This window comes from Doryrhamphus excisus, linkage group LG6 (assembly GCF_037039965.1).
Source record: "Doryrhamphus excisus strain RoL-2023G ecotype Guam linkage group LG6, RoL_Dexc_Guam_v1.1, whole genome shotgun sequence".
Lineage (NCBI taxonomy): Eukaryota > Metazoa > Chordata > Actinopteri > Syngnathiformes > Syngnathidae > Doryrhamphus > Doryrhamphus excisus.
In genome coordinates, this window is record NC_136362.1 from 842,023 (window position 1) to 859,003 (window position 16,981).

At 40.3% G+C, this 16,981-nt stretch overlaps 1 protein-coding gene across 1 annotated transcript in view; it reads left to right on the top strand.

Annotated features, from left to right (window-relative positions):
• Positions 1 to 9,305: 9,305 nt before the first annotated feature.
• LOC131137799 (PDZ domain-containing RING finger protein 4) overlaps positions 9,306 to 16,981 on the top strand; it is a 44,483-nt gene continuing 36,807 nt past the window's right edge. Inside the window, exon 1 of the mRNA XM_058086110.2 lies at positions 9,306 to 9,719. Coding sequence (XP_057942093.2) covers positions 9,651 to 9,719 — 69 coding nt within the window. The 5' untranslated portion in view covers positions 9,306 to 9,650. The remainder of the gene's footprint in view (positions 9,720 to 16,981) is intronic.

Sequence of the window (16,981 nt, forward strand, 5' to 3'; positions counted from 1 at the left end):
ACACAAACACTCCAGGATTTAATATGTTTGTTCACAAATTTTCCAGGATTTAACACAAATATTCCAGGATTTAACACAAACACTCCAGGATTTAACACAAATATTCCAGAATTTAACACAAATATTCCAGGATTTAACACAAACACTCCAGGATTTAACATGTTTGTTTACAAATACTCCAGGATTTAACTCAAATGTTCCAGGATTTAACGCAAATACTCCAGGATTTAACACAAATAGTCCAGGATTTAATATGTTTGTTCACAAATACTCCAGGATTTAACAGAAATATTCCAGGATTTTACACAAATACTCCAGGATTTAAAGCAAATACTCCAGGATTTAACATGTTTGTTCACAAATATTCCAGGATTTAACACAAATATTCCAGGATTTAACACAAACACTCCAGGATTTAATATGTTTGTTCACAAATTTTCCAGGATTTAACACAAATATTCCAGGATTTAACACAAACACTCCAGGATTTAACACAAATATTCCAGAATTTAACACAAATATTCCAGGATTTAACACAAACACTCCAGGATTTAACATGTTTGTTTACAAATACTCCAGGATTTAACTCAAATGTTCCAGGATTTAACGCAAATACTCCAGGATTTAACACAAATAGTCCAGGATTTAATATGTTTGTTCACAGATACTCCAGGATTTAACACAAATAGTCCAAGATTAAAATGTTTGTTTACAAATACTCCCGGATTTAACACAAATACTCCAGGATTTAACACAAATATTCCAGGATTTAACATGTTTGTTCACAAATATTCCAGGATTTAACACAAATAGTCAAAGATTAAAATGTTTGTTCACAAATACTCCAGGATTTAACACAAATAGTCAAAGATTAAAATGTTTGTTCACAAATACTCCAGGATTTAACACAAATACTCCAGGATTTAACACAAATACTCCAGGATTTAACATGTTTGTTCACAGATACTCCAGGATTTAACACAAATATTCCAGGATTTAACATGTTTGTTCACAAATATTCCAGGATTTAACACAAATATTCCAGGATCTAACACAAACACTCCAGGATTTAACATGTTTGTTTACAAATACTCCAGGATTTAACGCAAATATTCCAGGATTTAACACAAATAGTCCAGGATTTAATATGTTTGTTCACAAATATTCCAGGATTTAACATGTTTGTTCACAAATATTCCAGGATTTAACATGTTTGTTCACAGATACTCCAGGATTTAACACAAATACTCCAGGATTTAACAGGAATAGTCCAAGATTAAAATGTTTGTTCACAAATACTCCCGGATTTAACACAAATACTCCAGGATTTAACACAAATAGTCCAGGATTTAACATGTTTGTTCACAAATATTCCAGGACATGGTGCTCCTGAACGTGCTCAATAAATGAGTCTCGTTTTTGTTATTTTTTTTCCATCCATTCATTTTCTACCGTTTATCCTCACGAGGGTCGCGGGGGTGCTGGAGCCTATCCCAGCTGTCTTTGGGCGAGAGGCGGGGTGGCATATACAAAATATACTCAAAATAAAGTTAACCAAGAAGATTTAAAAAAAACATAGAAATTGGAAAAAAAATAGCAAACATAATATTCTGAAAAAATAAAAATACATTTATATATAATAAATAAAAATGTATTAAAAATTAAAATATTATATATATAAAAAAATATTCTGAAAAAATGCTAATCTCATGAGGAAAAATCCTGAGAATAATACTGTATGAATGGAACATAACATGAAGAGGGACCCAAGTGGAGGAGTGAGGTTACAGGGAGAAGAGATACAGAAGGTGGAGAATTTGAAGTAGTCCAGAAACAATGGAGATTGTGAAAAGGAGGGGAGGTGAGACCAGCCATGTTGTTTGGTCTGGAGACAGGAAGCAGAACTGGAGGTAGCAGACATGAGAGTGACCATGATGGATAGGATCAGGAAGGAGTACATCAGAGGTACATTACATGTTTAGAGGCGTTGGAGATAAAGTCCTTTAGGCCAGACTCCAGTGTAGAGATAGTCAATATACAGTGAAGAAAATAAGTATTTGAACACCCTGCTATTTTGCTATTTCTCCCACTTAGAAATCATGGAGGGGTCTGAAATTTTCATCGTAGGTGCATGTCCACTGTGAGAGAGATAAACTAAAAAGAAAAATCCAGAAATCACAATGCATGATTTTTTAACAATTTATTTGTGTGATACAGCTGCTAATAAGTATTTGAACACCTGAGAAAATGAATGTTAATATTTGGTACAGTAGCCTTTGTTTGCTATTACAGAGGTCAAACGTTTCCTGTAGTTTTTCACCAGGTTTGCACACACTGCAGGAGGGATCTTGGCCCACTCCTCCACACAGATCTTCTCTAGATCAGTCAGGTTTCTGGGCTGTCGCTGAGAAACACGGAGTTTGAGCTCCCTCCAAAGATTTTCGATTGGGTTCAGGTCTGGAGACTGGCTGGGCCATGCTAGAACCTTGATATGCTTCTTACGGAGCCACTCCTTGGTTTTCCTGGCTGTGTGCTTCGGGTCGTTGTCGTGTTGGAAGACCCAGCCACGACCCATCTTCAATGCTCTGACAGAGGGAAGGAGGTTGTTCCCCAAAATCTCACAATACATGGCCCCAGTCATCCTCTCTTTAATGCAGTGCACTCGTCCTGTCCCATGTGCAGAAAAACACCCCCAAAGCATGATGCTACCACCCCCATGCTTCACAGTAGGGATGGTGTTCTTCGGATTGTACTCTTCATTCTTCTTCCTCCAAACACGCTTATTGGAATTATGACCAAAAAGTTCTATTTTGGTCTCATCTGACCATAAAACTTTCTCCCATGACTCCTCTGTATCATCCAAATGGTCATATGCAAACTTAAGACGGGCCTTGACATGTGCTGGTTTAAGCAGGGGAACCTTTCGTGCCATGCATGATTTCACATCATGACGTCTTAGTGTATTACCTACAGTAACCTTGGAAACGGTGGTCCCAGCTCTTTTCAGGTCATTGACCAAGTCCTGTCGTGTAGTTCTGGGCTGATTCCTCACCTTTCTTAGAATCATTGAGACCCCACGAGGTGATATCTTGCATGGGGCTCCACTCCGATTGAGATTGACCGTCATGTTTAGCTTCTTCCATTTTCTAATGATAGCTCCAACAGTGGACCTTTTTTCACCAAGCTGCTTGGTAATTGCTCCGTAGCCCTTTCCAGCCTTGTGGAGGTGTACAATTTTGTCTCTGGTGTCTTTGGACAGCTCTTTGGTCTTCGCCATGTTACAAGTTAAAGTCTTACTGATTGTATGGGGTGGACAGGTGTCTTTATGCAGCTAACGACCTCAAACAGGTGCATCTGATTCAGGATGATACATGGAGTGCAGGTGGACTTCTAATGGGCAGACTAACAGGTCTTTCAGGGTCAGAATTCTAGATGATACACAGGTGTTCAAATACTTATTTGCAGCTGTATCACACAAATAAATTGTTAAAAAATCATGCATTGTGATTTCTGGATTTTTCTTTTTAGTTTATCTCTCTCACAGTGGACATGCACCTACGATGAAAATTTCAGACCCCTCCATGATTTCTAAGTGGGAGAAATAGCAAAATAGCAGGGTGTTCAAATACTTATTTTCTTCACTGTATTGGTAGAAGGCTGTGTTGTGCTGGAGAATATGAAGCAGTGATATGTCACATAAAGCCTGACTCAAACCTTTGCTGCCCGACCGTCACACGAGTGGAGGCTCTTCTCTTTGACCAATGAGCTATGATGCTAACATAACATATGCCTCCGCCCCGCCCACTCTTGCTATACAATTAGTTCTGGGCTCATAATGTTGCCATCATAACATTCATTCATTTTCTACCGCTTGTCCTCACGAGGGTTGCGGGGGGTGCTGGAGCCTATCCCAGCTGTCTTAGGGTTCGTTCATTTTTCTACCACTTGTCCTCATGAGTGTTGTGGGGGCGCTGGAGCCTATCCCAGCTGTCTTCGGGTTCGATTAATTTTTCTACCACTTGTCCTCACGAGAGTCGCGGGGGTGCTGGAGCCTATCCCAGCTGTCTTAGGGTTCGTTCATTTTCTACCGCTTGTCCTCATGAGTGTCGTGGGGGCGCTGGAGCCTATCCCAGCTGTCTTAGGGTTTGTTGTTTTCTACCACTTGTCCTCACGAGGGTTGCGGGGGTGCTGGAGCCTATCCCAGCCGTCTTAGAGTTTGTTCATTTTCTACCGCTTGTCCTCACGAGGGTCGCGGGGGTGCTGGAGCCTATCCCAGCTGTCTTAGGGTTTGTTAATTTTCTACCGCTTGTCCTCACGAGGGTCGCAGGGGTGCTGGTGCCTATCCCAGCTGTCTGAAGGTTTGTTCATTTTCTACCGCTTGTCCTCATGAGGGTCGGGGGTGCTGGAGCCTATCCCAGCTGTCTTAGGGTTCATTCATTTTTCTGCCACTTGTCCTCATGAGTGTTGTGGGGGCGCCTATCCCAGCTGTCTTCGGGTTCGATTAATTTTTCTACCACTTGTCCTCACGAGAGTCGCGGGGGTGCTGGAGCCTATCCCAGCTGTCTTAGGGTTCGTTCATTTTCTATCGCTTGTCCTCATGAGTGTCGTGGGGGCGCTGGAGCCTATCCCAGCTGTCTTAGGGTTTGTTGTTTTCTACCACTTGTCCTCACGAGGGTTGCGGGGGTGCTGGAGCCTATCCCAGCCGTCTTAGAGTTTGTTCATTTTCTACCACTTGTCCTCACGAGGGTCGCAGGGGTGCTGGAGCCTATCCCAGCTGTCTGAAGGTTTGTTCATTTTCTACCGCTTGTCCTCATGAGGGTTGGGGGTGCTGGAGCCTATCCCAGCTGTCTTAGGGTTCATTCATTTTTCTGCCACTTGTCCTCATGAGTGTTGTGGGGGCGCTGGAGCCTATCCCAGCTGTCTTCGGGTTCGATTAATTTTTCTACCACTTGTCCTCACGAGAGTCGCGGGGGTGCTGGAGCCTATCCCAGCTGTCTTAGGGTTCGTTCATTTTCTACCGCTTGTCCTCGAGTGTCGTGGGGGTGCTGGAGCCTATCCCAGCTGTCTTAGGGTTCGTTCCTTTTCTACTGCTTGTCCTGACGAGGGTTGTGTGGGTGCTGGAGCCTATCCCAGCTGTCTTAGGGTTCGTTCATTTTCTACCGCTTTCTACTCACGAGGGTTGCGGGGGTGCTGGAGCCCATCCCAGCTGTCTTAGGGTTCGTTCATTTTCTACCGCTTGTCCTCACGAGGGTCGCGGGGGTGCTGGAGCCTATCCCAGCTGTCTTAGGGTTCAAAGTGTCTATGGCCAAAAATCTCAGATTTCATGCGTTTTAATGCACTTTCCAAACAGCATCCGTCACCAAGCTTTGACCGCCGCCAGGGGCTCCTGTATCGGTCTCGCTTGGCAGATGATGAGATGAACCATTTGGGTGACTGATGAGCGTCTTAACCTCGAGGGTCACTGATTGCCGCGTCGCAGCGTAACACTCATTCTTCTGCACCGCTAAGACTTTCACCACCAATAACCGAGACCGTCAGCAGCCTCTTTTATTTCTCTTTGTTGTATTTTCTGTTCTGCTTTTTGGTTTTGGTAATGGTAATGGTAATGGTAATGGTAATGGTAATGGTAATGGTTTTATTTCATTTGAACATGCATCAGATTCCATTTGAATGCATCCCATAATCAGTTCCCAGTTCCACATGTCCAAAAGGAGCAGGAAGAAGCAAAGCTTATTAAATCCTACCCCTCCATCTGGTACTTTTACAATCACTAACTGTTACATTTGTTCACTTCCTGCTTTCCTAATAGAGTTTACGTTTTTTTTGTTTAAATTAAATTAAATGAAATTTTAAAAATTAAATTACATTTAAAAAATGAATTAAATTAAATTAAAAAATAAACTAAATTAAATTAAATTACAATTTCAAAAATGTTATTTAATTAAAATTCAAAAATTAAATTAAATTAAAATTTCTTAAATTAAATTAAAATTTCTTAAATTAAATTAAAATTTCTAAAATTAAATTAAAATAAAAAAATAAATTAAATTAAAATTTAAAAAAATAAATTAAATTAAAATTTAAAAAAATAAATTAAATTAAAATTTAAAAAAATAAATTAAATTAAAATTTAAAAAAATAAATTAAATTAAATAAAAAAATAAACTAAATTAAATTAAAATTTTAAAAATTAAATCAAATAAATATTAAAAATAATTAAATTAAATTAAAATTTTAAAAAATAAATAAATATTTAAAAAATAAAATTAAAATTAAAAAAATAAATAAAAAATCAAGGATCAAAGTAGGAGGTGATATGACCTTAATTTAATTTAATTTAATTTAATTTAAGTACATTGCAGTACATTTAGCGAGTGAAGATTGCTTTTATAGTTATTATCCCATATTTCCACACAATAAGTAAGATATGGTAGAACCAGAGAGCAATAAAGAGTGTGGAGTGATTTCTGATTGAGAATAGAAATTCTTTTGGGTTGTGGACTTTGCAAAACAGCTTAGTATCCGTAGCTGCCTGACTTCCAAAGACTCAGTAAGTCCAACATACAGCATCTCGGCTCCAAACAAAACCCTTTCATGCCAAACAAGCTTCAAATCTGGGTTTTGCAATCGCCTAGCAACAGCAGAACGTTCCACTACTTGATTCTTGCTCATTCCCCCACCTTGTCTTTGGATTTTCTTTATTGGGAAAAAGTTCCTGCACTTGTGGTTTCCTTACCGCCAGGAGATCCATCCCAGTTGGGAACATCTCCGTGTGGAGGTTGCATGTTCTCCGCATGCTCGTCTCGGTTTTGTTTGGTTTCCTCTTCTGAAGAAACAAATCATGTAGTTTCTCTCCAGATTATATCCTCGTATTTGCTGAAAACAAATACTTTTGGTCCCGCGGGGGGGTTCTGTCATGCCCCCACCAGTTGATTCAGTTATCTGTACAAACAACTGCATGAGTTGCTGGCAACAGCGTTGTTCAAGAATGTTTACTGACATCTCCGTTACTTCTTTCGTGCAGCCCCCAGAGGGGCATTGCCCCCAACTATTTGACCATTACTGTTATTTACATCCGATGACATCAAAATTAGCTCAGATAACTGATCCCAGACATTTAGCATGCTAGTTGCACCCCCCCAAAAAAGACCTCCATGGCGTCACACCAGCTTGATTCTTCATTCTTGATTCACTCCTTGATTTTTGGGGATGAGGATATTTTTGAGCATCCACGACCTGGATGGATGCGAATCGCCGGATGTTTGATGCTATTATCCGGAATGGATCTTTGTGATGTAGCTCAACGTCTCTTGGCTCACCTCCAGGCATTCCCGGGCATCATATCCCGGGAGGACACTGATGAGCGACGCTCCCGGCGCCGTCGGCTGGGAGGCCAATTTGTTAGCAATTATGGCTTGTTAGCGGGGGCTTCCTGCTCATCAGAGGGGTTTCCACGAGGGGGACAATCACAGCAAAAATTATTGCAGTTTGAGGGGAGACAGAAGTGGATGAGGATTATTTTTTATTTTTTGCTGTAAATAAAAAAATAAGTGTATTAAAATTTTTTAAAAAATACATAAAAAACAAAACAACAACAAAAATAACTTAACTATATTAGGAAAGCAGGAAGTGGACAAATAAAAGAATATAAAATAAAATAAAGAAAATAAAAGAATATATATATATAAACAAAACAACAACAAAATAAAATAAAATATATATATTACATTTATTAATTGCATTAATTTCAATTAATAATACAATTATATAAATTAATTTATTATTAATTTATGTATTATTTATTATTATTGTTACATTTATTTATTAAAAACTATATTAGGAAAGCAGGAAGTGAACAAATGTAACAGTTACTGATTGTAAAAGTACCAGATGGAAGGGTAGGATTTAATAAGCATAATAAAACCATTACCATTACCATTATAGACAGTGGGCACGATCGTGCATCAGTCACTGAGTGTTTTTCTGCTTGTTTCGGCTGGCGTGACTCTGTTGGAAAAGCGCTTGCGGTACTGAATGCAGTACTATTGAGAAAAATACAGTTCCTTAAAAAAGTTAATAAAAAAAACCAAAACAAATTAATGCACAGAGTGAAACCTCTTCCTGCTGGTTTGAAGGAAAACACATGGCAAAATAGACGGTTGTGCAGCGCTGTACAGTGCGAGGGCGGCATCAAGCATTCTGCATTTGTGGCTAGCATAAAATACTACACTCCTCTCAATACGTTGCAGTATATACCTTGCAATGTTAAAGAAAATATTTCAGAAAATACATTGTGTTTTTAATAGGACGGCGAGCACGATCGTGCATCGGTCACTGATAAAAACTGTTGTTGCAAGCCCGACACATTATTGACACATTGTTATGTACCTGATTGCTAATTAGCTGCGTTATGAATATGCAATAAGTTGCTTTTCACCCAATTATTTTCAACTCCCCGTCAGCCAAAACAATCAAGGTCAGTTCATGGTGGGTATTTTTTCATTCTTAAAAGTTATGTTAAATTAAATTAAATTAAAAAAATAAACAAAATTAAATTAAATTAAAATTTCAAAAATTAAATTAAATTAAAATTTCAAAAATTAAATTAAATTAAAATTTCAAAAATTGAATTAAAATTTCTTAAATTAAATTAAATTAAAATTAAAAATATAAATTAAATTAAAATTTTAAAAACTTAAATTAAATTAAATAAAAACTAAATAAACTAAATTAAATTAAATTAAAATTTCTTAAATTAAATTAAAATTTCTTAAATTTAATTAAAACAAAAAATGAAATTAAATTAAAATAAAAAAATTAAATTAAAATTAAAAAAACATAAATTAAATAAAAAAACTAAAATAAATTAAAATTTTCAAAATTAAATTAAATTACAAAAATTAAATTTAAATTAAAAAAAATAATTAAAATTTAAACAATTAAATTAAAATAAAAAAATTAAATTAAAAAAATTAAATTAAAATTGAAAAATTAAATAAAAAATTAAATAAAATTTTAATTTAAGTTATGTTAAATTTGCATCTTGACTCCCAATTGTATACCGCCTTGTCATGTGACCCTTATTAATAAATACATAATAGAGACTTATGATAAAATGATGCAGGATTGGAATTCAGGATAAATGATGGTTATATAAGGAATATTTATTATGTATGACAGACGCTCATCATACAACTGATCCTCGCTTGCAAAGAGCCAGCTGTCAGCCAACTAGCTCCTCCCCGCCTTTAGGCCCGCCCCCCCAGCATCGCTTCCTCTCATTATTCATCAATGTAGTCACCGCGAGGAGGGACCAAAAGAGGGGGGGGTGTCTCATCCAGTCACAACTCCTCCGGCGTACGAGCGTGCGAGAGACGGCAAAGAGGCAAGGAAGGAAGAGGAGCGTGCAACACGGGGGAAGGAGAGGGGGGGGCGGCGGATGCTGAAGCTGCGAAAAGCGCCGTCCAGTCAGGTGGAGCGAGCGCGCCGCCTCCTTCTTGCACCTCAGAGAGATGCTCGGCGAAGAGGAGTGACGGACGGACGGATGAGAAGCAGGTCTGCGGTGTGCGTGGACCGTGACCCCCTCCCTCCGTCCCGTCGTGTCCGCCACCGCCGAGGATTGGACGCCTGCCGTTTCCACGACAACTAGAATGGGCTGCAATCTGTGCACTTTCCAGAAGCGAGAGGAACACTACAAGCTGCTGTATGAGATTGCACAGGTGAGATGCTGCTGCTTGTTTAGCGCTCTTGGTGGCGACAAAAGTGAAAGTGAAAGTGAAAGTGAAAAGAGGAGGGGCCACTTGGTCCTTTTTATGGAAGGTCAGTTCTGAAGAAACAAATCATGTACGTAGTTTCTCTCCAGATTATATCCTTGTATTTGCTGAAAACAGATACTTTTGATTGGAGGGGAGGGTTCTGTCATGCCCCGACCAGTTGATTCAGTTATCTGTACAAACCACTGCATGAGTTGCTGGCACCAGCGTTTTTCAAGAATGTTTACTGACGTCCCCGTTGCTTCTCGCACAGCCCCCAGTGGGGCACCGCCCCCAACTATTTCACTGTTATTGTTATATACATCTGATGACATCAAAAATAGCGAAAATTTAGCATTAACATTTAGCATGCTAGTTGCACCCCCCCTAAAAAAAAAGACTTCCACGCCGTCACACCAACTTGATTCGCTCCTTGATTTTTGGGGATGAGGATATTTTTGAGCATCCATGACATGGATGGATGCAAATTGCCGGATGTTTGACGCTATTAGCCGGAATTGATCTTTGTGATGTAGCTCAACGTCTCTTAGCTCACCTTCAGGTATTCCCGGGCATCATATCCCGGGAGAATGCTGACATCAAAAATAGCTCAGATAACTAACCCCCCCCCCCAAAAAAAGACCTCCATGGCGTCACCCCAGGTGGTTGTAATGTGTGCCCGAATTCAATGCACCTCGCTGGGCTTAGGATTAGTCAACGCTTCCTGTGATCCTGGTGCTTCCCAGTGCTTCCGCGTGCTTGTGAATGAATCCCGTGTGAAGCAGCGTTGGGAGCGGATTCGGCGCCGACGTTTTAGCCGCTGCCTTTAAGCATGCAATTTGTCACACTATGCCACAGCGCGGCTACCGCCGGCTCACGTTTGGAGGTGTAAATGTGTGAATAATGGGTGGTCGCTTGTCGCTAAAGGGTGACGCTGGGTCGAGGAGACTATCGGCACTCGCTAAGAGACAAGAATGTCACTGGGGGGCACGGGGGGGGGGGCAGGAAGTGCCTGGCTACCCGGTGAAAGCAGTTTGATGGAGTTATGAAACAAGATTTGGTAATTATGAAGTATTCATTTTAGCATTTAGCATTATATAACAATGTGTCTACACTGCATACTCATACAAAAAAATACGTTTTTGAGTATGTGAGAAGTATGCATCATCAGCTTACTACTCATACTCAAATTACCCAGGATGCAATGCAACGTGATGTCACTGTGAAAAAAAAAATAGTCTGAACACTGAACAGCAGAATGGACCAAGCGGCGATGTCAAGTTTTGGGGGTTTAGTACCCCCAAAAGGGGGGAATATATTGTAAAATGACTACTTTCTTGTTGTGATTGGTCACACTCCCAAGCATTCCCGAGGACTTCCAGACTACTGGTGTTTACTGGCAGGCAATCTGGGAATGTGGTTGCTTACATGATATATTTCCAGTTAGGAAATACCACAGGTACAATGACTTCTGGTTACGCTCAATGACTCACACTGAATTCATCACACAGCGGCTTAATAAGAATATCAATATGAATTGAAAAAACAATATTATTTTAAAGTCCCATAATGTAATTGTATTGTATATAGCGCACAGACCTCACAGCTAGGAGACCAGGGTTCAATTCCACCCTTACGGGTCCCAAGATATGACACCACCACAATACCAAAATCAGGGGTCTCAAACTCAATTTACCTGGGGGCCTGGGTGAGACTGGGCCGCATCAGGTAAAAAAATATATATATATATATATTATTAGTATTTGATTATTAATAATAATAAATAATAAAATAATAATTATTATTATTTATTTAAAATTAAAAAACAGTTTATTAAAAATAATAAAAAACAGAAGAAAAATAAAATTCCGGTTTTCATTTTTTTACAGAAAATAAGGTGGAAAAAATAAATCAAGAATAAAGAAAATAAATAAATAAATCAGTAATAAATAATAAATAAATACTCATAATAATACTACTAATAAAACAGCAAATAAGAAAAACTTAAGAGATAAGAGAAACCACACATACTAGTTGGTGGGTAGAGAATTTTTCTTATTAAGTTATTTAACCTTTAACATGAACATGAATGAAATTTCAGAGTTTTACCCAATTAGCAAGTTAGCATCGTTAGCATCGGGGTCTCAAACCCGCGAGTTTGAGACCCCTGGTGTAAATTAAATGTAAACTCTGTTTACATTTGTTGACAAACATGTGGCCCAACTCTGGCCCAAACAAGTTCAGGTGGCGGAAGAGCCACATGCGGCTCTGGAGCCATGTGTTGATGACCCCTGGTGTAAGTAAACGTACTGAGAAGACTTTACCGTATTGTAACTTCCTCCTTTTCTTATGCTTTGAGGACAAAAATGGCTTTGAATTGTTGGGTTTTTTTTTTGGCTTCATCATTCCCGTGGCGTCCAAGCGTGCACGTACCCGCCGAGCACCGGAGCTCAGCCATGCGTAGCTTTTGGGAATCTAATTAGCAGGATGGCAGATGTTGGTGAACGCCGCGACATGCACGGGGACGTTTAACCGCACATTCAATGGTCGGCCATGTTGAGGGCTTCCCACAAGGACTCAAACGCACAAGTGGCGTCTTTGTGCTGGTTTTTGCATTTTGCATATGTAATTGCACGGCTGCACGGTGGTCAAGTGGTACTCAACCTGTCGTTGAGAGGATCTTTGATCTTTGCTCGTGTCGTTTAGAGGATTTTTGACCATTACATCCTTAAAATCAGCAGAGTGCTCCTGTCGTCGTGACAATCTTTGACCACTTCATTCTTAAAAACAGCAGCGTGCTCCTGTCGTTTAGAGGATCTTTGACCATTACATCCTTAAAAACAGCTGAGTGCTCCTGTCGTTTAGAGGATCTTTGACCATTACATCCTTAAAAACAGCAGAGTGCTCCTGTCATTTAGAGGATCTTTGACCATTGCAATCTTAAAAACAGCAGCATGTTGCTGTCGTTTAGAGGATATTTGACCATTACATCCTTAAAAACAGCAGAGTGCTCCTGTCGTTGTGACAATCTTTGACCAATATATCCTTAAAAACAGCAGAGTGCTCCTGTCATTTAGAGGATCTTTGACCATTACTTCCTTACAAACAGCAGAGTGCTCCTGTCGTTTAGAGGATCTTTGACCATTACATCCTTAAAAACAGCAGAGTGCTCCTGTCGTTGAGAGGATCTTTGACCAGTACATTCTTAATAACAGCAGTGTGCTCCTGTCGTTTAGAGGATCTTTGACCACTACATCCTTAATAACAGCAGTGTGCTCCTGTCGTTTAGAGAATCTTTGAATAGTACATTCTTAAAAAACAGCAGCATGCTCCTGTCGTTTAGAGGATCTTTGACCATTACATCCTTAAAAACAGCTGAGTGCTCCTGTCGTTTAGAGGATCTTTGACCATTACATCCTTAAAAACAGCTGAGTGCTCCTGTCGTTTAGAGGATCTTTGACCATTACATCCTTAAAAACAGCAGAGTGCTCCTGTCATTTAGAGGATCTTTGACCATTGCAATCTTAAAAACAGCAGCATGTTGCTGTCGTTTAGAGGATATTTGACCATTACATCCTTAAAAACAGCAGAGTGCTCCTGTCGTTGTGACAATCTTTGACCAATATATCCTTAAAAACAGCAGAGTGCTCCTGTCATTTAGAGGATCTTTGACCATTACTTCCTTACAAACAGCAGAGTGCTCCTGTCGTTTAGAGGATCTTTGACCATTACATCCTTAAAAACAGCAGAGTGCTCCTGTCGTTTAGAGAATCTTTGAATAGTACATTCTTAAAAAACAGCAGCATGCTCCTGTCGTTTAGAGGATCTTTGACCATTACATCCTTAAAAACAGCTGAGTGCTCCTGTCGTTTAGAGGATCTTTGACCACTACATCCTTAAAAACAGCAGAGTGCTCCTGTTGTTTAGAGGATCTTTGACCATTACTTCCTTAAAAACAGCAGTGTGCTCCTGTCATTTAGAGGATCTTTGACCATTACATCCTTAAAAACAGCAGTGCTCCTGTCATTTAGAGGATCTTTGACAATTACTTCCTTAAAAGCAGCAGAGTGCTCCTGTTGTTGTGACAATCTATGAATAGTACATTCTTTAAAAACAGCAGCATGTTGCTGCCGTTTAGAGGATCTTTGACCAATACATCCTTAAAAACAGCAGAGTGCCCCATGTCGTTGAAAGGATCTTTGACCAGTACATTCTTAAAAACAGCAGAGTGCTCCTGTCGTTTAGAGGGTCTTTGACCATTACTTCCTTAAAAACAGCAGAGTGCCCCATGTCGTTGAGAGGATCTTTGACCAGTACATTCTTAAAAACAGCAGAGTGCTCCTGTCGTTTAGAGGATCTTTGACAATTACTTTCTTAAAAACATCATTGTGCTCCTGTCGTTTAGAGGATCTTTGACCATTACATCCTTAAAAAGAGCAGAGTGCTCCTGTCGTTTAGAGGATCTTTGACCATTACTTCCTTAAAAACAGCAGAGTGCCCCATGTCGTTTAGAGGATCTTTGAGTACTACATTCTTAAAAACAGCAGAGTGCTCCTGTCATTTAGAGGATCTTTGACCAGTACATCCTTAAAAACAGCAGAGTGCTCCTGTCGTTTAGAGGATCTTTGACCATTACATCCTTAAAAAGAGCTGAGTGCTCCTGTAGTTTAGAGGATCTTTGACCATTGCTTCCTTAAAAACAGCAGAGTGCTCCTGTCGTTTAGAGGATCTTTGAGTACTACATTCTTAAAAACAGCAGCATGCTCCTGTCGTTTAGAGGATCTTTGACTGGTGTTCCTGTAGTAAAAGCAGGGCACTACCAAGATGTTTTTCTATGAGATGTATTTCTCTGACCAGTCCAGGGTGGACGCCGCCTCTCCCCCCAAGACAGCTGGGATAGGCTCCAGCACCCCTGCGACCCTCGTGAGGAAAAAGCGGTAGAAGATGAATGAATGAATGTATTTCTCTGTTGATGTATTTATACTTGACATTATACACAAACAAAGTTCATCCAGTACTTCATAATTAATAAATGAATCTTTTCCTTACTTCTGCAGAGCAGGAACTTGTGACCAACAATTCCGTACTTTTCCAAATGCGCGTAGGAAACCTGGCCATGCACACCCACACACACAATGTGGAAGGTGGGTTGTTGTTCAGCAGGTCTCAGTGTTTACTTCCTGACTTTGGGTGAGCGTGGAATGTGATTGGTCCACTTAGCAGGCTGAGGATGCTGCAGCACCGACTGTGTAATTGCGTATTTCATCGTCTAATGGTCTTGGAAAATTGGAAATCACGGCCAAATCCCGGCCAGGCGTGCATGGAGCTCCTTAGCCGCCTCCTTGCAAACACAAAACCGCACATGAGACACGCACTCAATGACTTTATCGGGGAATCTTACGTTGCGGGGGGTTGGGGGGGGTGAAGAGCAAGCTGATGATGAATTGACCTTTTCCCTTTCATCATTCCCTTATCTCAATAAGAAGCCGGCTGACCTTTTCAGCCACACATCAAGTCCGTAAAGTCCTTTTTATCTCCCGTCTTTCATCCCGCGTACCTGGGAGAGCCGAGCAAGCCGTGACGTACGCGTCCCCCTCAGCTTCTCTGGCGGAAGACACACATAATATATGATGACAGCCACGGGGTTAGCATCTAAAGAGCACCCCCCATCCCCGGCCCCCGGTTGCCTTCCATTTCCCATCACCCCGTTGATTCATGGGGATCAGCCGGGATCTCTTGGGAGGATGACATGGATGACATCAGTACGGCGTCATCTGTGACTAATAGCAGCACTGTTCATATTGTGTTGGTTTATTTGCTTGGTTATTATCAGGGTGTACAGTAGCGGCCTAGCGGCCCTGGACTGGTGGCCAGCCAATCACAGGGCACATATAGACAAACAACCATTCACACTCACATTCATACCTATGGACAATTTGGAGTCGCTAATTAACCTAGGCTGCACGGCAGTTGAGTGGTTAGCACGCAGACCTCATAGCTTAAAAACACCACAGTGCTCCTGTCGTTTAGAGGATCTTTGACCATTACATTCTTAAAAACAGCAGAGTGCTCCTGTCGTTTAGAGGATCTTTGACCATTACATTCTTAAAAACAGCAGAGTGCTCCTGTCGTTTAGAGGATCTTTGACCATTACATTCTTAAAAACAGCAGAGTGCTCCTGTCTTTTAGAGGATCTTTGACCATTACATACTTAACAGCAGAGTGCTCCTGTGTTTTAGATGATCTTTGACCATTACTTTCTTAAAAACAGCAGAGTGCTCCTGTCATTTAGAGGATCTTTGAATAGTACATACTTAAAAACAGCAGAGTGCTCCTGTGTTTTAGAGGATCTTTGACCATTACATTCTTAAAAACAGCAGAGTCCTCCTGTGTTTTAGAGGATCTTTGACCATTACTTTCTTAAAAACAGCAGGTTCTCCTGTCATTTACAGGATCTTTGACCAGTACATACTTAAAATCAGCAAAGTGCTCCTTTGTTTTAGAGGATCTTTGACCATTACATTCTTAAAAACAGCAGCGTGCTCCTGTCGTTGAGAGGATCTTTGACCAGTACATACTTAAAAACAGCAAAGTGCTCCTTTGTTTTAGAGGATCTTTGACCATTACATTCTTAAAAACAGCAGCGTGCTCCTGTCGTTGAGAGGATCTTTGACCAGTACATACTTAAAAACAGCAAAGTGCTCCTTTGTTTTAGAGGATCTTTGACCATTACATTCTTGAAAACAGCAGCGTGCTCCTGTCGTTGAGAGGATCTTTGACCAGTACATACTTAAAAACAGCAGAGTGCTCCTGTCTTTTAGAGGATCTTTGACCATTACATTCTTAAAAACAGCAGAGTGCTCCTGTGTTTTAGATGATCTTTGACCATTACTTTCTTAAAAACAGTAGAGTGCTCCTGTCATTTAGAGGATCTTTGAGCGTGCAGACCTCACAGCTAGGAGACCAGAGTTCAATTCCACCCTCGGCCATCTCTGTGTAGAGTTTCCATGTTCTTCCTGTGCATGCGTGGGTTTTCTCCGGGTACTCCGCTTTCCTCCCACATTCCAAAAACATGCTAGGTTAATTAGCGACTCCAAATTGTCCATAGGTATGAATGTGAGTGTGAATGGTTGTTTGTCTATATGTGCCCTGTGATTGGCTGGGCACCAGTCCAGGGTGTACCCCGCCTCTGGTTCGACGACAGCTGGGATAGGCTCCAGCAACCCCCG